We start from the raw sequence: 18,710 nt of genomic DNA, 5'->3' as shown, positions 1-18,710 counted from the left end.
CAAAGGTTCTCATTCTCCCTCTGAACACTAATCTCCCCTTCTCCTGGCCCGTTTTAAATTCTGTCTGAAGAAAGGGAAGGCACATCCATACTTCATACTCCTGTGCCTCTGTCAGTCTTGGAGGTAATTCTGAAGATGCACCAGCAATCCCAAAGAGGGTACCCCCAAACTTCTGGCATTTAGGAGAAGAGAGAAAAGTCTGGCTTCTGCTCACAGGAGCCTTGCAGCTCAGCTGACCATCAGCATAAAAGGCCACAGAGCTAGCCAGAGAGGACAGGGTTTTTCAATGTCTGAACGTCTGTGTCCGCGCTCTCTCTCCACTTGTGCAGCCCCAGCTCTAGGCCAGGTGAGGTTTTCTTCTGTTTACATAGGGATGAGGAGCGTGTCTAAATTTCCACCTGAGCCTGAGAGACTGTCCCCTACAACCTTAGAGCATCACACCGTTTTCCTTTCTTTCGTGCTGGGCACAGAATCCAGCACTTGCCACAGGCTAGGCAGGTGTTCTACCACTGAGCTACGCACCCAACCCCATCTCTAAATTTTACTCTCCCCGCGACCCTATAAAGTTGACAGCTGCTCTATCAAGGCGAATCAGCAATTCGGAGAGGCGAAAGGACTCTTTTGAAGTTACAAAGCTCCAAAGGAAGGGGCGGGGGAGGGGGAAAGAGGAGAAATTTAGCTTTTCCAGCTGGGGTGGGGGTTGGAAAGGGTGGGGGAAATGCAGGCCCGGAGAAGCTGGAATACTTGGAGTCAGGCTCCACCTCTTGACCTTGTTCTCTTCTTGCCCGGTAAGTGGGGAGCTTCGAGGGGCAAGGAGCAGTCTCAGCTCGACCCTGGGCACAGAATCTCCAGCTGGGTGCCTGCCTTGAGGTTTGGCCTCCTTGGACGCCTGATGGCCTTGAACTCTAGATTAAGGGGTCCAAGCCAGAGAAAAGCCCCAGAGACTCAGAAGCCTTTGACCAGGAAGACAGAAACACGGAAAAAAGTACGAGGAAGCATGTGAAGGAGCAGGCGCAGCTCCTTCCTGTGCAGGTCAAGACCCTTGGATTGCACTGAAGGAATCCTTCAAAAGCCGAGGAGGGCACAGAGTTCAGAGGCGGAGCAATCCATCCCGCCTCCTCGAGGGCAGGTCGAGAGAGACAGTGGAGGTCTGACCTGAACCTTCCCGGCGACTTTAGGGGAACCGCACGCCTTCTGCGGCTGCAAGGACCGCGGGAGGCCCGCGCTTTCTCAGAAAGTGAAAGGAGTGGGCGGGGGGCGCGGCCGGGGCGGGGCCGGGCGGGCGTTGCCGAGGCTCCGCCCCGGGGCAGTCCCAAGCCCCGGGCGCTGAGCGTCTCCAGTCCCCGCCGCGCCGCGGGCTGGTGGGCTCGGCTGCTACTCCAGGTGTCGGGAGATGACCCTGCCCGGGCGCCCGACGGGCATGGCACGGCCACGGGGCGCAGGACCCTGCAGCCCTGGGCTGGAGCGGGCCCCGCGCCGGAGCGTCGGGGAGCTGCGCTTGCTCTTCGAGGCGCGCTGCGCCGCGGTCGCCGCCGCAGCAGCCGCAGGGGAGCCCCGGGCCCGCGGGGCCAAACGGCGTGGGGGACAAGTACCCAACGGGCTCCCGCGGGCTGCCCCTGCCCCAGTGATCCCGCAGCTCACCGTGACAACCGAGGAGGACGTGGCCCCGGCCAGCCCGGGGCCGCCAGATCGGGAGGGGGACTGGCTCCCGGCCGCTGGTTCGCACCTGCAGCAACCACGCCGCCTCTCCACTTCGTCCCTCTCCTCCACCGGCTCCTCGTCGTTGCTCGAGGATTCGGAGGACGATCTACTGAGCGACAGCGAGAGCCGGAGCCGCGGCAACGTGCAGCTGGAAGCTAGCGAGGACGTAGGGCAGGTACGGGCCGCGGGGGCGGGGCCAGCGGGGGCTGCGCGCCCGGGACTCGGCTCCCGGCTGTGCTGGGACCGGCTCGCGTCCCCCGCGGAGAGTCCAAGCCTCACTGCCCGGGAGATACATGGGGGGGGGCGGAGAGGGACCCCAGGACGACCTCTGGCCTTGGCTCATTTTCGGGGGCTAGGCGGGCGATTGTGGTTGAGCGCTTGGGCATCTAAAGGAGGGTGAGGAATACACGACCCACCCGGAGGGACCAGGCGGGTCCGCGGGCATACCCGGGGAACTGTCAGGGCTGGGGAGATCAGAGCGGGGTAGCCTTGCCCCGAGATCCCTGGGGGAGAAAGGGGCGCGTGAGCTCTTGCCGCTTTCTCCTCCCCCTCTCGGTGCAGCGGCCCCACCCCCGCCGTTGCCACGGTTTCCCTCTCCTGAGTGGGAGTGGAGCGGAGCTCCTGGCTCTGCTCCGGAGCCGCTGCCGTCTGCTCCCCGCGCGCGCACGAGGCGTGGACGCGGGAAGGGAGGGGCGCGGGACTGGGAGCTCTGGAACCGAGCGGAACCCAGATCCACCTGGTGCGCCCCCCCCCCCGCCTCCCCCGGGCCTCCTGCTCCTAAGGGTGGTGGTGAAGAAGGTAAACTGAGGCTGACAGAAGACAGAATTTTGCTTGTTAGTCGCTGCCTCTAGTAATGTGGATGTTCCAGAGCCAGTTTTGACCCTCAGCACCAGCTAGTGTGAAGTGAAGTCACGCGTGGTGTGGTCCTCCTTGGAGATAGGGCCATCCCTCACTTCCCACCCCTGTGCTGGAGATTGAACCCAGAGTCTCAAACACTCCACCACTGAGTTTACATCCTTAGCCCGCTTTTATTCTGAGACAGTCTCACTAAATTGCCGTGTTAGACTGAGACACAGCAGGTAGCCCATTCAGGCCACGAACTTGAACTTGCCGTCGTCGTCCTGCTTCGGTAATCGCCCTCGTTTGAACCGTGGCCAGATACTTAAATTAACTGCCCGTGGACTGTGCACCGTTGCTCTAGATGCATTTTACCCAAGCTTTCCTCGAGTGGCGAAAGAGACCGGGAACACCCCGCTCTGCTTCAGTACCCTCCAGCCATGTCCTGGCGACTTCGAGAGAGAGTAAGACGCGCGCCTGCGTTGCCTAGACACCTTGAGAAGAGCGCTAAGGTGTGGCCTGGGCCTTCTCAACCTGGCATCCCCACACACTGGGATCGGACCAAGGGCGGGACGACTGGAAGTACGGCTGTGACTCAGAGACTTACAATACCCAGAGAGGGGGTGATACACAAGAGAAAGGGGGGAGCTCACAGCAAGGCTGTCGTCTCTCCTCGGGCTTCCTGTAGCCAGGTGTAGGTGCGGGGGCTCAGTCACGAGTCCGCTGCGCCCCTCGCCCTGACATGCCAGCGTACCCTCGGGGGGTGGGCGTTCTTGGGGGGACTCTAGCCCGGGTACTGAGGCGAATGCGAGCGGTGGGAGGACCTCTGAAGAGCCTGAGCCGTAGATCGGCCACTCCCCTGCTCAAATCTCTGACACCTGAGAGGCGGGCCCCAGGGAAGGGCGCGACCGCTGAGCTGGGAGGACCCGGACTGGGACGCAGGCACACCCGCTTTCCTGTTCGCCGAGGACCCGTCTAAGTACTCAGGGAGAGGCTGAGTGGAGGAGGACCCGAAGTCCAAATCTGGGTGCAGTGTAGGTAGCCACAGCAGGGGTCAGGACGTCGAGAACAAGCGGAAGTTAGCCATCCCTGGCGAGTCTTCCTCGTCCTTTCCCACCCTTGGTGTCTCCGGGAGCCTCCGGGAGCAAGTCCAGAAGGCCTCGCAGGGCCTTTTCAAACTCCCAGGCTGTGTCTTCCAGGCCTTCCCAACCCCCAGCCCGCCGGGGCCTCCCCGAAGGCAAACAGCTCCGGAGCTGCAGATAAGCCTGGAGCTGTTGACAGAGGCTGCCTGCGTCTGCGTGGAAGGGCCGGGAGCGGACTTTGCCTCACAGCAGGCTCCACAGCCTGCCTGCCCAGGCCGCCCTTAAGGGCTTTCCCTGGCGGGTCCCACTGACCGTTAAGGATGCACCTGGGGAAGGATATGGCGGCCGCACTCTAGGGCTGCCATCTAGCCATGTCTCACACCCAACTCGAGGCCCTGGAAGGATCTGCCTGCCTCAGCCAGGCTCTCTGACCTTCCCTTCTACTTCCCAGAGCTTGTCTAGCCTGCTCAGATAGGGCATGTAGGACTGGGCAGCTTTGCTCCCTCCAGTGGCCTTTTCTCTGATGGAAGAAAACTGAGCAACCCGAGGGAGAAGCTGGAAACCTACTCCAAGGCAGACGCCGTGACTCTGAGGCCTTGGCTGTCTCCTCAGACAATCGTGGGGGTGACCCCAAGCAGAGGAGAGGGCGTTTGGCTCTTAGGTGGTTTTATTCTCTCAATAACTCAGGCTAGGTAAGGAGGCCTGGATGCTGTCCCCTCCTGGACTCAGAACCCCCACACATCATTTTCCACTAATTATAGAGCAGAATTTAGGTTAACAGACTTCCTTTTTAAAAAGCAAATGCCCATGGGAAGGTGAAGTCGTGGGTCACTTATACCTTAGTGTAAATCATTTTGTAAATTTAAATTGATCGCTCTCCCCACCATCACCACAGGGAGTGCTAGTTTGATAGGACAATTGGAACATGAGGAGGGGGTGGGGCTGGTAGGAGTTTCAGCCAGGGTTGGCCACTCCGGTAGAGCAGTGGTTCTCAACCTTCCTAATGCTTTGATCCTTCAATACAGTTCTTCATGTGGTGGTGACCCTGACCATAAAATGATTTCCATTGCTACTTCATAACTCGAATCTTGCTACAATTATGAATTGTAATGTAAATATCTGTTTTCCAATGGTCTTGGGCAACTTCTGTGAATGGTTCATTCGTCCCCCAAAGGGGTCGGGACCCCACAGGTTTCGAACCTCTGCTATAGAAGCAGGGAGCTGCATGGAAAGTAAAGACAGAGTGAAGGATGTAGTCTGGCAGGAAATAGGCGACCTGGGTTGATGGGAGGAGCAGACATCCCTAAGGCTTCCAAACAGAGCCTAGCCAAGGGAGGGTCTAAGGGTAGGACACAGCAAGTCCCTGCCTATAGAGAAACACTTTCTGCTCATCTGTCAGGGTGAGAAATTATCAGAGGGCCCTCCTGTGTCATCAGGGAGTCCTGAACACAAACTACCTGGCCTTTGCACCAAATGTCCAGGTGGCCTACGGCTGTGGCTGTGTGTTGGTTGGTAGAAGCAGCCTCTGCATGGAGGGAGGGCTGGGATATATCTTCCCTGCTGTTGTTTATGAGCCAAAATCCTCACTCACCCACCAACCCGAGAACGATTCTCTAGCAGGCTCTCTGGATACATTCATTTGTGAGTGCGTTATGTTCCCTGCAGAAGGAATCACTCTTGAGAGGGAAGACGGCAGTGAGCTGGTTTCCACGGCACTTACCTCAGCTGGTCCCCTGTTTCACCATATCTGTTACTGGCAAGGGAGCTACACCTTGTTATAGGAAACCTCCGGTGGCGGCTGGGGGACTGAGCTGAGATAATGGACCTGGGAGCCCTTTGTTACCTGCACAGTTAGGATCTGCTGCTGTTTGCTGATGTGAGACCCACAAAACCAAGGCAGGGAAGAGACCAGCTGATACTGTTACCGTACATTAACCCTTCAGCCAAGTGGTAGAATATACGTTTTTAAAAGATCCATCTTAAATGTTTCTCAGGCTGGCCTCAAGCTTCTAGGTTCACGCCATCTTCCATTTTAGCCTCCCAGGTAGCTAGAACCACAGACATATGCCACCATGTCCAATCTACCCACTTCTACCAGGCTCCTCTCCACCTGCAAACCCCTTCACTGAAACCACAGGACCCCAAAGGAAGGGTGGTGCAGTTTCCCCACACAGCCTGGCTGGTCCTCGCACCAGGATGACTGAAGAACTAGACAGATGTATCCTGATTAAGCTCATTCTTTCCCCCACTCTTCCTCACAATTTTTTTGAGACAGGGTTTCTCTGTGTAGCCCTGGCTTCATGGAACTCACCGTAGACCAAGCTAGCCTTGAACTCAAAGATCCACCTCCCTTTGCCTCCAGATTAAAGGCATGCACCACCACCGCCGGCTTCCCCCAAAGTTTTGTTAGGCTTCTCAAACCACCTGAGTCTTTCACCATCCTTAAACTCATCCTTTGGATGAAGGCAGTAGCGGGAGGCCCTCAGACCCATCGGAGATCCAAACCTTTACGACACCCTATAACTTTCATCGTGTGAGAGAGTCCTGTCATGTGTATCCCATTTGACCCCCAGAAGGAAACTGCTAGAATGATTGGACCATGGTGAGGAAGCTGGGTTGAGGAAGCAGGTCACGAGGATGCTAACTTCTCTGAGTACTGATTCCCACGTGTAATGGGACTAATAGCAGCTCAGATTCATGCTGTGTATGGGCATCGTGATCATGATTCTTAAGTTGGGTGTGAAAGAAGAGTTTTAGGGTGCGTCTGCTAAATACGCATGCTACATACATCACCTTCCTGGAATTTTACTTGAGGATTTGGGAGGAAGGGAGTTTTATAATAAAACTTGGATCTATTATGCAGCAAAATGCAAACCTTGTATGTATTTAAAGATTTATAAAAGAAGTTTTGAAAGATGTCATGCTTCTAGTGGGCTGCTTCTGGCTACACCCCCAGATCCCTGGGAATTGGACATGTGATCACGCCCTAGCGTGCCATGTTGGGAAAGGGAGAGCAGTGAAGGCTGTGGGAGGATGAGAAGGTGCCTGGTGTGCAGTAGGCAGTCAGTAAGTGGCTCGTGTTAGGGCAGCCGCTACATCCTCCCGGAGGAAACAGACCCACACGGATGGCAGCGCTGCTTGAACACACTGAGCAAAGCCAGGACTGGAAGCGGCTGCTCACTCCCAACCCAGTGCTCTGCTACCATCCCACCTCTTCCTCATCAGTAAACTACCTCCTCATTTCTTAGCACCCCCCTTTGGCAAGGAGGTTGGTTCCTGGGTTCTAGTGATTCCTGTACAAGACAAGCATCTGTGGGACAAGGCTTCAGACAAAGCACATACATGAGAAAATCTCTGCCCATCAAACAGCAGATGCAGGACTGCTGAGCTTGGGATAGGAGGTGGAAAGGGCCAGAGAGAGCACACCTGCAAATACCTACTCACACCTGCAGTTTTATCTAAGAGGAGAGGCCTTCAGCTTTGCATTTCATTTTCAGGCCTTAGGGTTTTCCATCCAGATCACAACCAAGGATGCCTTGGGCTTTTGACTTTCTCAGCTAGTAAGAAGTGCATGGGATTCCGGGGCAGCTAGGCGGTCTTAGGGAGCCTCGAGGTCTTTCATAAGCCTTGGCAGGCTGTTCTCTCTTCCCTGGTCCTGGGTAAAGGGTTGATTGTGATTGGTCTGCCTCTCTAAGTGAGAGAATTAGGTCCCAAGTGAGTAAATTCAGTATCTAAATTTGGCCCGATTCTCTCCATGCCAAGGAATCGGATAAGGAGGGTCAAACTCAGGCCTCACTGGTTACAACAGTTCAGAAAAAGTAATTGTTTCCCCATTACACAGATGGGGAAAACCCAATAACCCAATACACAGAAGCATTTTTCTCAGGCCTCCTGAGGTCTTGGTAGAAATGCATATTTTTAGTTCCAACCCTGAAATGTTCCTATGGGAGACCTCAGACTCAGCATCAAGTGTGGCCTTCAAGTGGTTCTGATAGCCGCAAAGTTCAGAAACCTTACAGAAGAATTAAGTAACCTGCCCACTCAATGGCAGAGCTGTGTTCAGCCCTAAGTATTCTGCTGCTAAATCTAGCTAGAATGACCTTTCCCCTGCCGGTCTCAGTACCTGCCACACTGGCTCACAACACATTTTCTTTGGGTAGGTGGCTGAGCAGGTAGTGAAGGCTTGAATGTGGCTAGTGGGGTGGTCAGGTTGGACTCCTACACTAGAGGGGGAGGGCTTACACAGTAGAGAGATGCTGACCTACCTGGGCTTGTTGCTTTCAGAAAAGCCACTGGCAGAAGATCCGTACCATGGTCAACCTGCCCGTCATGAGTCCTTTCAAAAAGCGCTACTCTTGGGTGCAGTTAGCGGGGCACACAGGTGAGCATCACTGCGGGTGGGTGAGGTTGTTGTGCCAGGAAGGAGCTGGGCAGTTCTAACTGGAGCCCTTCTGCAGGGAGTTTCAAAGCTGCGGGCACCAGCGGCCTGATATTGAAGCGCAGCTCGGAGCCAGAACACTACTGTCTGGTGAGGCTGATGGCCGATGTGCTGCGCGGCTGTGTTCCCGCCTTCCATGGTGTAGTGGAGCGGGACGGTGAAAGCTACTTGCAGTTACAGGACCTCCTGGATGGCTTTGATGGCCCTTGCGTGCTTGACTGCAAGATGGGTGTCAGGTTTGTGTCCCCCTCTCTTGGTCAGGCAGAATCAGTGAGGGAACCAAAGAACTGGGCTAAACGCTCTCATGGGGGTCCTTCATGCTCTGGCCCCGACCTGCACCTCACAGAACTTACCTGGAGGAGGAGCTGACCAAAGCACGCGAGAGGCCCAAGCTGCGGAAGGACATGTACAAGAAGATGCTGGCGGTGGACCCTGAGGCACCTACTGAGGAAGAGCATGCGCAGCGCGCTGTCACCAAACCGCGCTACATGCAATGGCGCGAAGGCATCAGCTCCAGCACCACGCTCGGCTTCCGCATCGAGGGCATCAAGGTGAGTCAGGCTTCCCTGGCTTTGCAAGGCTTTTCTGACCTCCTGCCTCAACTACCACCAGGAGACGCCCTCTGGTCGCCATCTCTTGGTCCCCAGAGGTTAAAGTCCCAGGGAGGTACCACTGCCCTTTGCATGATCCTCTCTCCCCTCAGATGGGTCCAGGTCCCTGACACTCCTTGCCCACCTCCTTCAGAAAGCCGACGGATCTTGCAGCACTGATTTCAAAACTACACGAAGCCGAGAGCAGGTGACTCGTGTCTTTGAGGAATTCATGCAAGGAGATGCCGAAGTGCTGGTGAGAGGAGGTTCCTAGAACCCTGAGGTTTGGGCATACCTGTTTACAAGAGTGCCTCTTGGTCATTCTTTCTAACGTCCTTACCTATGCCACCCCCAGGGGTCGCACTTCCCTTGTTGTACAGTAATTGTTCGACCTCTGCTCCTATGTGAGCACGTGGGGGTGGGGGTTGTGTCTCCCTCCCCACAGCGTTTGTCAAGCGGAAATGTATCTCAATGTCAGTAGAGCCTCCCTTGGTGCGAGATTAATTTGTCCACACTAACCCTTCCAGAGGAGGTATCTGAACCGCCTACAACAGATCCGGGACACGCTGGAGATCTCAGATTTCTTTCGAAGGCATGAGGTAAGAGGTGGGTGGGCTGGGGGCTGGCTTTGTGCTTTGTGAGAGAGAACGGGAATGGGGGGGGGCTCTCTGGGAGAAGCAGGTGGCCTGACTGCCATGGGGACCGGCAGGTGATTGGCAGCTCACTCCTCTTCGTGCATGACCACTGTCATCGTGCTGGCGTATGGCTCATCGATTTTGGCAAGACCACGCCCCTCCCCGATGGCCAGATCCTGGATCATCGGAGACCCTGGGAGGAGGGCAACCGTGAGGACGGCTATTTGCTGGGGCTGGACAATCTCATTGGTATCTTGGCCAGCATGGCTGAGAGATGAGGCTGAGCCCATGTCCCCATCCCCCACTTGGGCCGGCTGGTCAGACAGATGTGGACCGGTGGCTGCATCCCCACCATGCATGCCGGCAACAGACTGGAACCCCGCTGGGCGGGCAGTTCACATGGTCCTGCAGGACCAGGTGCCATCCACTAAGGGGGTATACTATCAATACCAGGAGTTGGCCTCCACACAAGCCTGTGTCCCAGAGCCAAGTGACACTGGCTTACAGGAGGGGAAGGAAACAATGGGCTTCTCCCTCAGCCCAGCTCTTCTCAAGTGGCGTTGCACCACCCTAGAGGGGCCAGATCCAGAATTTTATTTCAGAGGTGTACAGACTTACTGGTCTACCCTCCTATGCTACAGTGGGCACCCTTCCTAATAAAAGACACAGCTTCTGCGCGTCAGGCCTCATCCCCTTCACCTCTGGTCCTCTCTTCCTTAGTTCCAGACTCAAGTCCACTCAGAACTGAAGAATGAGAAAGGGTTTGTTGTTGTTTTGTTTTTTTAATTAGTATTAGAAACATCTGAAGTTAACATGTGGGAATGGGCCAGATGAAAGATACTTATGGGGAGAGCACAGTCTGGGATTCCCAACTGAGTTCTGCAGTGGGCCGGTGGGTGGCCTCTGGTTCCAAAGACTGAGAGTGGCCAGGCTCTTCCCTAAGAGAGTTTGGACTGGTTTCCAGTGTGGAAAGGTCAGGCCCCCAGGACAGCCCGGAAACACGTCTGAACACGCAGCACAAACCGCAGGGGGCAGAGGCTGCTGGACTAACAAGTCATCTAGATGCTTGGAAAGGAATGCAAGGAGGAGCCATTGCTGAAGTCAACGCCTAAATCTTCACCCTTGGGGCCCCTCGGGGTCCAAGAGCCATAGGTGGGGTTCCAAAGGTTCTGAGGTTGGAGGCATCTGGATTTGAGGGCCTTGAGGCCAGAGGGCAGCCATGAGCCAAGGAGGCCTCCTCCCCAGGTTTTCAAGTTCTCTGAACTCAGCTGCAGGGCCTGTGGGGATCTAAGACCCTCCAACGACCTGTTCCCCAGGCCAGAGGTCCCTTCCTCCTCTAGAATGGGCCCTGGTTCCACTGGCAGGGGTGAATTCAGCACATCAGGGTCCTATAATGGGAGAGTGGGGGAACAGGCTTTCTTCCGGTCCTATAGAACCAGGATAGTTAGCAGGGATCAAAAGGACACACGAAAGTGGGGGAGGGGCAGAGGCACACCTGAGTGCAGTATTGAAGGCGCTCCAAGATGCTGGTGAAGTCAGGGCGGAGCTCAGGTTGGTGCTGCCAACACTGGGTCATGATTCTGTACCTAGGGAGAGGCAGGAGTTCATGCCTCCTAAAGCCTTGAGGGACCTCCCTCCCTGGGTAGCGTTGTTAACTCACACTGGCCCAGGGCAGTTCCTAGGAGGGTCCATCCGGTTCCCTTTGATGATGAAGTCTAGGACCTCCTGGTTGGTGTGCCCAGGGTAGGGCATATAACCCAGTGAGAAGATCTCCCAGAGCAGGACCCCAAAAGACCTGTGCCACAGGTGGGAGGAATAAACGAGACCCATCAACTATAGCCTCCTCTTGAGATGGCCTGAAAGGGTAGGATTAGCCTCTGGGTAGAGGAGGGGAACACAAGGGAGCCATGCTGTCACCAGGAGTCTGTCTTGGATGTAAAAATGCCCTCCAGGAGAGCTTCTGGGGGCATCCATTTGACAGGGAGCAAGGCCCGGCCCCCCTTGCGGTAATAACTGGCCCTATAGGAAGGAGAGAGAACGTGATGAGTTTTTCAGATGCTGTCTGGTGAGTCTCCTTGGCGCAGCAGAATTCCCACCTCCCCAATTCCTGCTCACCGGTAGATATCTCTTGCCATCCCAAAGTCTCCGATCTTAGCCACTCTGCTGGGTCCGGTGCAGCTCAGCAGACAGTTCCGGGCGGCAATGTCTCTGTAGAACAGACAACATAATCACTGTGAGAACTTAGTTGCTCTGGCTCTTCCTGATCTGTTTCTTTAAAAGTTGTCTATGGGTGATCTTCTTTGAGGGGACAAGTGGGGCTGAGGGTGTCCTGAGTCAGGATTGCTTCCAACCTGTGGATGAAGTGGTTTTCCTCCAGGTAGTGGCAGCCCTGGGCTATATCTTGGGCCAGCTGCAACAGATCCTGCATGGCCAGAGGTGATGGCTGGCCCTGGATTGGGCAGAAGGTACCTAACTTGATCCTGGCCTTAGGACAAATGGTCAGAGTCTTGGAAGGGTCTGGGGAGCTCCGAGAAGGGTCTTACCGGGTGTGCTCTGCTGTGTCTCAGAAAATTCTTCATATCGCCGCCAGACATCAGCTCCAGCAGAATAAGGCGAGGGGCAGCTTGGAAGCTGAGCCCCACACAGCGAACGATGTTCTGATGGCTGAACTTGCTGGGTGGGGACGGTGCACATACCCCATCACCAGTAGGGAGACAAGCATGCTCTAGACCCCCTTAAACTACAGAAGACCTCCGTGCCCTAGAATGCTGCCTCTCAGCCCTAAAGAGAGGAGAGGCCATTCCTGCAGGCAGGTCCTGCCTCCCACCACACCCTCCTGCCTGCCCTCAGGGGCACCTGATGATGAGAGCCTCCATAAGAAAGTCCAGCTCGTCCTGTCGGGAGCAGAGCTCTGGCAGTGTCTGGGAAGGGAAAGTAGAACATCCCTGTGCTTTGGCTGGGTGTTTTAGGAGGGTGATAAGCAAAGGCTGTCCTCCACGGTGTCCACCCCAACCAGAGACCCTACCCCTTCTCACCTTGATAGCCACTTGCAGAGGACTGGAGTCCCCAGGAAGGCCAATGACTAGTCCCTCATACACCTCCCCAAAGGCACCATGGCCAAGGGCTCTACAAGAAAACAAGTTGGAAGGGAGTGGGTGGCACAGACAAGGTCTGTAGAAGGAATAGGGCCCCTTTATCTCTTTGGTTCCCACCCTGTATGTTCAGATGACCCTATCTGAGCTCAGCTCTCTCTGGGTCATAGATGTTCTCAGGCACAAGCTCGCAAAGATAATGCTGACACACAGAGCTGGGGCAGAAGAGAGGGCAGGTGGGGGCTGAGTCAGGGTGCTAATGGGATAAGGCCTCTCTCTCCTTGTGCTGCCGCAGCTCCTCCTGGGAAAAGGCAACCCGTGGGTTCCAGACAGTCATGTTCCCAGGTCTCTGCACCCCAGAACTGGGGCAAAAGCTGACCCTTTCACGTTACTTTGCTTTTTGGAGCTTGTAGAGTTTCCATCTCTGTATTAGGGATGTGAGTTGTATGCTCTGTGGGATTGAGTCATAATGCACCATGACAGGAGGAATGACGGGAAAGGGGTTCAGGGAGCATAGCATCAGGAGCAAGCAAGAGGACTCACCTGAGTAGAGTGACATTGCCTGGGGAAACTTCCCTTAGCCCTGGGGGCAGAGGCCAGGGCTGGGCAGGGCTGAGCCCCACCTGACAGTAATAGGGGTTGGGAGCTGTCCGGATGGCAGAGGTGCGAAGCTTGCTCAGCTCCAGCTCAGGGCCCGGCAGCCTGGTCCCCCACAGGTTCTGCCACTTCCTCTGGTTCACTAGAGGTGAGAAGGACAGAGGAATATCCTCTGCCTCCCCGTACCCAGAATACCTCTCTAAAAGTCCTTTCAAATATACATTTCCCCATGACTTCCCAGCTTCTACTCCAAGTCTGGGGAATCTACCATTGTTTTGTGGGAGTAAGGGCCCTGAAGTCAGCTACCCTTGCCCTGGAACCACAAAGAAGCTCATTGCAGCCTAGTAGAGGAGGGCCACCTGCGTCAGCCATGCCTACGAGATGTGCCTACCTAGAATGAGGACTCCACACATCAGAAGGAGACTCAGTGTCAAGGCTGCCACCAGAGCTCCCATCAGAATCAGAGGGCTTGCAGTGGTTGGCCGATCTAGGGAGAAAGAAAGTCATCTCCAGCAGGCAGCAGGAGGCTCCATTGACCTCTACCCTCAAGTATTTTTCTTATTTGTGTTGTGGAGCTTTTGTTGGTTTCTGAGACAGGGTCTCCCAGTGTGGTGCAGGATAGCCTCATGCTCAATTCTGCTTCAGCCTACCCACTGCTGGGATTACAGATCTGTGCTACCTTATCTGGGTACCCTTCAATCTTACCCCTGCTTCAAGACTCAGCTCAGTGTTTACTTTTCCATGATGCCACCCACCTAGACAAAAGCAACTCTCCCTCCTGAGAAATCCCTTAACTATTTGATACCTTCCATAGCAACTGCCATTTTTAGACACAGATCTATATCTAAATATCCACCTTGCCTCCCACACTGGCCTACATGTCCTTGACAGTGGAATGTGCCCTGATGCGTTTCCAATCCTCTACCTGGAACTCCATAGAGTGCCTGGCACACGACAGGCCTTTACACTGTCCTTCCCAGTGCCCTTCTGCTCCTACCAGCCGGTGTGTGTGACCCAGCAGTCAGACCGAGGGCAAAGACAAGACATACCCATGCAAGTCACATTATCCGCAGCCAGCTCCATGCCCTCTGGACATATGCATTCAGTCACCTGGGGCTCTGCCTGCCACTGGCAGTCTTTGGAAGTGCAGTGACTGCAGTTGGGGTGCTTTCGGATTTCCACCTCCCCATGGCCCTCTGTGACTGTGAGCGAAAGGTGAGATGTGGCGGGCGGGGTGGGAGATGGGGATAAGTATGGGCCTGTGCGGACTTTCCAGCCACTGGGTTAATTCTAGCGTAGGAGTTTAGGGTAAGCAGCAGTACCAAACACACCCACACAACACGCAGGGCGAGGACAGAGCCTGGGGACTTTTTGTTCTTCCATTGATTTTATTCAGAGGCAGAGAGAGGCATGCACGCACATGCTTACGGAAGTCAGAGTTCAGTTTTCTCCTTCTGCTGTGGATTTGGAGCAACAAACTCAGATTATCAGGCTGAAGAGGTTTTACCTCCTGAGCCATCTTGGTGGCCCAGCCTAGGGGACTCAATCAAACCTGTATATTACACTTTGTTGAGCCCTGAGGTGTCTGAAGTGAATTCACAGCAAGGATACTTGACTAGCAGTCCAAGATACCCGTACTAAAGCCACAGCTCACAGATGTTCTCAAATGTTCCTGTGCCATTTAAGAACTGGGAATCTCAGCTCAGCGCAGGTGGCACCTATGGTTGTGGGGCCAGGGATCAAGGGGGATGGCTGACCAGGCTGAGAGGCAGGAGGCTGGGGCAAATACCTGCCAAAGGCTGCAGGTAGAGCTCGCTGCTGGGGTGTACAAAGGATATGCCATCTTCCCCATCAGCCCAGAGGATGTCAGACTCTGAGGTGTCGCCACCTTGAAATTGAGAATGATAGCGGTTTAGCTACAAATAGGGGGAGGGTGGAAGAGGAGCGCACAGCTGCCTCCCTCGAACTTGGGAAGCTGGTTTAGGAGGAGCAGGAAAGCTAGGATTGCCCACTGTAAATCCTTCTCTACAATGGCATTGCCTTACAGGGAGGGGTTAGGGGAGGGGACTGGCTGTTGCGCTGACACCCAAAAATGGGCATAGCCTGGCTTGGATATCCTTTGTCTGTCTGAGCCCCTCCAGCCCCACATACTCAGCTGAGTTCAACCCACAAAATCCATTTCTGTGTGAACAAAGAGATGTGTCATAAAGTATTTATGAAGAGTCTAGTCCTGATAGATCAGGGGTTCCACTTCTTTACATCAGTGTCCCCAAACTCTGGACCATTAGGAACAATTAAAAGAGATGCCCAGCACCCTCCCCTGGAGTCATAGATTCTGGTGACTGGCCATGCATTTCTCTTAAAAATTAACCAAAGTAATTAATTTTTAATTAAAAAATAAAATTTGTATATTTATTGTACCCTGTATGATACTTTGAGATATGCATGCATTGTGCAATCACTTACGCCAATCAACATATGTACTCTTGATAGTAAGAACATCTCAGATCTACTCTCTTAGCCATTTTGTTTTTGGGACTAGGGATGTAGCCTAGTGGTAGAGCGCGTCCTTAGCATGCCCAAGGCCCTGGGTTTGACCCACAGGCTGGGTTTTATCCCCTACACTGACGGAACCAAAAACTTTGTTATTAATTGTGGTCTCCATATTGAACTAAAGATAACTTAAATTGACTCATTCAATCTAATTAAATTCCTTTCTAGCGTTTGACGGACACCTCCCCTGCTTCCAACCCTGCGTTTGCATTTCTAACAGCTCTTGTGGTGACACTTGGAGAAGTACTGACATCTTTGCCCTCCCCCTTCCCAGCTCCGCTTGCTCACAAGGCCGGCCCTAAATTCCTTTGATTTTGGCAGAGTAAGGACTGGTTCGGTTTGCAGCTGATTTGGGTTTTTCTTTTTTGTTGTTGTTGTTGTTTTTGAGTCAGGGTCTCGCTGTGGAGCCCTGGATGGTCTGGAACTTAAAGAGATCTGCCTGTCTCTGCTTCCCAAGCACAGGGTTCAAGGACTGTACTACCAAGCCTGGCTAATTTGGAGGTTTGTAAAAGGCAAAACAAAACCAGCCTGTAGCCCAGCCTCAAACTCTCTGTCCTCAAACTCTGTTGCTCTGTTGTTACTTAGCTAGAAATCCTTCTGCCACCACTCCCAAGTTTGACCTTCTTTCTAAGAGCACCTACTTTGGCATGTCACCTTGGAGAGTGGGGCGTTCCTCATCCAGCCTCTGAAAAGTTCAGGCCAGGTTCTTAGTCTCTACCCTCACATCACCAGGACTGCCAGGCTATCCTCCCCAAGAAAGCACCTACCTCGGTAGCCGCCGCCGCCGCCGCCCGCCGAGCAAGCCCCGCCGCCGCCCCCGAAGCCTCCGGCCGCCGCCCAGCGGAGCGTGGCCCAGGCCTCCGCGCAGCCCTCGCCGCCCTCGGCCCCTTCCTGCAGTGAGCGTCCGGCCTGCGGAGAGGGGGCCCGCGACGTCCAGCCGCCTCCTCCGCCTGCGAAGCGACAGCGGGCGACTAGCAGCGGCGTGCGTGGCGGCCAGCCTTTCCCCTCCGTCCCGCCGCTCACCTGCCGCGCCCCCTCTCCCGCCGCTCCCAGGCGCCGCCGCGCGGTTCTCCAGTTTCTCCGCGGCCGCCTGAGTCCGACCACGGTCATGTCGCCTCCAGTAGGCCCTCCCGCCGCCTCCCGCCGCCACCAGCAGCGGCTCGGGTTCCCCCGCGCGCAACTACGGGGCCAGCGGCCGGTCAAGGGTCGTGTCCGTGTACTGGGGGACCCCCGGGAACCCAGACAGAGGAGCCCGGGACTCCAACGCCCAGCTAGGGGTCGAGGCGGCGAGCACCCGGTGCACCTACCCGGAAGATGTAGGTGGCACCCCCGCCACCCCCGCCCCCGCCGGCCCAGCGTCTCCAGCCTGGGACCCTTTCAGTCCCATCCGTTGCCGCATGCTCTCCAGTGGCCCAAGACTCTCCCAAACAGACGAGCTGGCTCTCAGGGCTCCCCTGAGTGGCACCAAAGTGGAAATCTGCGTGACCAGGGACTTCCCCGCCCCCCAATGCTGGTGTCCAGGCACCAAGGACTCCTTCGCCTGCTCTTGGCCCGGGCGCCCCTTAGCCCTCGCTCCGCTTACTCCGGGACAGGCGTCCTCGCCCTGCTGCCCCACAAGGATGTACAAAGGCTCCCCGCGACGAAGGAAGAAGAGCGCCGAGAGGAAGACGCCGTGCGCCCGGGACAGGTGGTTTCTGGCGCCTTTGCCGCCGGCGGCTCCGTAGGCGGAGATCCTGCGGGGAGAGGACGCAGGGTTTAACGCCTCGGTCCTGGGCCAGGCTGCGGCGTGAGGTCGGAAACCCGCGGCTGGGAAACTTGCTAAGCGGCTTAGTGTGATCGACTGTGAAGGGATGGGGCAGACTGAGTTTGCAGTTAGGTTCTGCGCCTATTTCAGGAGTGGTAATGGGGACGGCGGGAAAGGGTCAAGCCCCGTTTGGAGCCACTGCTGATTAGGTGGCCGGCCTGTGGATGGTAACAGGATCCCTGCTACCCGCTAGCTAACACGGGCCCTGTTGCTACACTTCTAGCTGGAAGGACAAGCAGTGGAAGTGACTGACACTAGGCACTGCTGTCGAAGACAAAAGGTGATGGTGCTCTGGCTCCTGCTTACCCAGACTGAAGCATCTTAGCCTAGCAGGTGACTGCCCCCCTCGCCCTTGCCAGGCACTTACAGATACTGGCCGGTGTCTGGCGCCCGCCACAGCTGCACGCCTTTCAGCGGCCCGGCAGCTCCCACCGTCACCATCACGCTGCTTCCTGTGTATGCCCCGTCGCACTGTGTTTGTGTGGGCCCCCACCGGCCGCTGGCGCCACAGGTGTTGAACACCCAAGGTCCCCGCGTGTCTAGGTGCAAGGGAGAAGGAAAGAGTAGAATTCCTGTCCAGGCTTAGGGTTGCTGGTGAGCGAAGAAAAGGGAGGAATCGGAAGCTCACCTAGAGGATTTGGCTGGGAAGCTGGCTCCACTCTACTAGAGCTGGGGGTGACTTTCTGCTCCTGGGAACTGGAGACTAGCACCAGCAAGGGCGGGGATGTTAGAAAAGGTGCCTGGAACTCCGGGTTGGAGCAAAGAATAGTTCCTGAAAGGCGGCAGGGGGGAAGCGGGGTTAGAAGAAGGTGCAGAATATGGAGAGACGGAAGAGATTGATGGCCACTCAACAGTATCCTGCTTGCAGCCACACCCCTAAAGCTACCCAGAGGGCGCACACCAGAACCTGAAGCAGCCAGAGTCCCAATCTGTAAGGTGTCTGCATATACCAGGTTCTCCATTCCAGAGTTCTTCTCACCGAGTGATTTGGGGGCTGCACCGTGCCCGGCTGTATAGCACCTCCTCCCCTTTCCTCCATTTAGATTGGTGTCCTTACTCCCAGGTAATGCCAAGGCCCACCCGATTCTTAGATTTGTAAGCGCTCCGATCTTCCTTTACTGCACTCTAGAGGCACAGACCAGAGCTCTGGTTCGAGGCCGCCTTAGAAGGAACCAGTGAGACCTGGTCTGTTTCTGACAAAGCCCCAAATCTAGGTGTCTCTGGTTGGTTGGTAGCCTGACCACCACAGTACTTACCGGCAGCTCCCAGCCACAGCAGCAGCCGGCAGGAGCAGCCCATCGCCCTATCCATTGGGTCCAGCTAAGGATGCAGTGTCAAGACACCCCCACCACCCTGCAGACCTGGAGCTGGCGTGGCTACG

The 18,710-nt window shown here is 55.6% G+C and overlaps 2 protein-coding genes across 3 annotated transcripts; one reads left to right on the top strand and one right to left on the bottom strand.

Annotated features, from left to right (window-relative positions):
- Positions 1-1,393: 1,393 nt before the first annotated feature.
- On the top strand, positions 1,394-9,923 carry Itpka (inositol-trisphosphate 3-kinase A). The gene is made up of 7 exons (XM_038331504.1): positions 1,394-1,876; positions 7,905-8,001; positions 8,078-8,294; positions 8,405-8,609; positions 8,803-8,904; positions 9,176-9,247; positions 9,358-9,923. The coding sequence occupies exons 1-7, from the start codon at positions 1,394-1,396 to the stop codon at positions 9,559-9,561; spliced, it is 1,380 nt and encodes a 459-aa protein (XP_038187432.1). The 3' UTR covers positions 9,562-9,923.
- Positions 9,924-10,294: 371 nt separating this feature from the next.
- On the bottom strand, positions 10,295-18,628 carry Ltk (leukocyte receptor tyrosine kinase). 2 transcript variants are annotated; one of them, XM_038330940.1, is made up of 20 exons: positions 18,586-18,628; positions 17,958-18,101; positions 17,697-17,868; positions 17,108-17,258; positions 16,833-16,979; positions 16,549-16,705; positions 16,293-16,475; positions 14,762-14,860; positions 14,022-14,174; positions 13,364-13,459; positions 12,919-13,114; positions 12,319-12,409; positions 12,140-12,204; positions 11,827-11,956; positions 11,635-11,732; positions 11,399-11,491; positions 11,201-11,302; positions 10,944-11,078; positions 10,779-10,869; positions 10,295-10,671 (listed from the first exon to the last, which is right to left on the bottom strand). In XM_038330940.1, the coding sequence occupies exons 1-20, from the start codon at positions 18,626-18,628 to the stop codon at positions 10,342-10,344; spliced, it is 2,676 nt and encodes an 891-aa protein (XP_038186868.1). In that variant the 3' UTR covers positions 10,295-10,341. The 2 variants fall into 2 exon arrangements, with proteins under 2 accessions (XP_038186868.1, XP_038186869.1); XM_038330941.1 differs by lacking the exon at positions 16,293-16,475.
- Between the last annotated feature and the right edge of the window lie 82 nt (positions 18,629-18,710).

This window comes from Arvicola amphibius, chromosome 5 (assembly GCF_903992535.2).
Source record: "Arvicola amphibius chromosome 5, mArvAmp1.2, whole genome shotgun sequence".
Taxonomy (NCBI): Eukaryota; Metazoa; Chordata; class Mammalia; order Rodentia; family Cricetidae; genus Arvicola; species Arvicola amphibius.
This window is presented reverse-complemented; position numbering and strand designations above follow the sequence as displayed.

Coding starts and splice junctions, on each gene's coding strand:
- Itpka (XM_038331504.1), top strand. CDS start 1,394: ATGACCCTGCCCGGGCGCCCGACGGGCATGGCACGGCCACGGGGCGCA. Junction 8,002..8,077: donor GCAGTTAGCGGGGCACACAG/GTGAGCATCACT, acceptor GCCCTTCTGCAG/GGAGTTTCAAAGCTGCGGGC. Junction 8,610..8,802: donor TCCGCATCGAGGGCATCAAG/GTGAGTCAGGCT, acceptor CACCTCCTTCAG/AAAGCCGACGGATCTTGCAG.
- Ltk (XM_038330940.1), bottom strand. CDS start 18,628: ATGGGCTGCTCCTGCCGGCTGCTGCTGTGGCTGGGAGCTGCCG. Junction 14,861..16,292: donor CGGCGGCGGCGGCTACCGAG/GTAGGTGCTTTC, acceptor CTCAATTTCAAG/GTGGCGACACCTCAGAGTCT. Junction 10,870..10,943: donor AGGAACTGCCCTGGGCCAGT/GTGAGTTAACAA, acceptor GCCTCTCCCTAG/GTACAGAATCATGACCCAGT.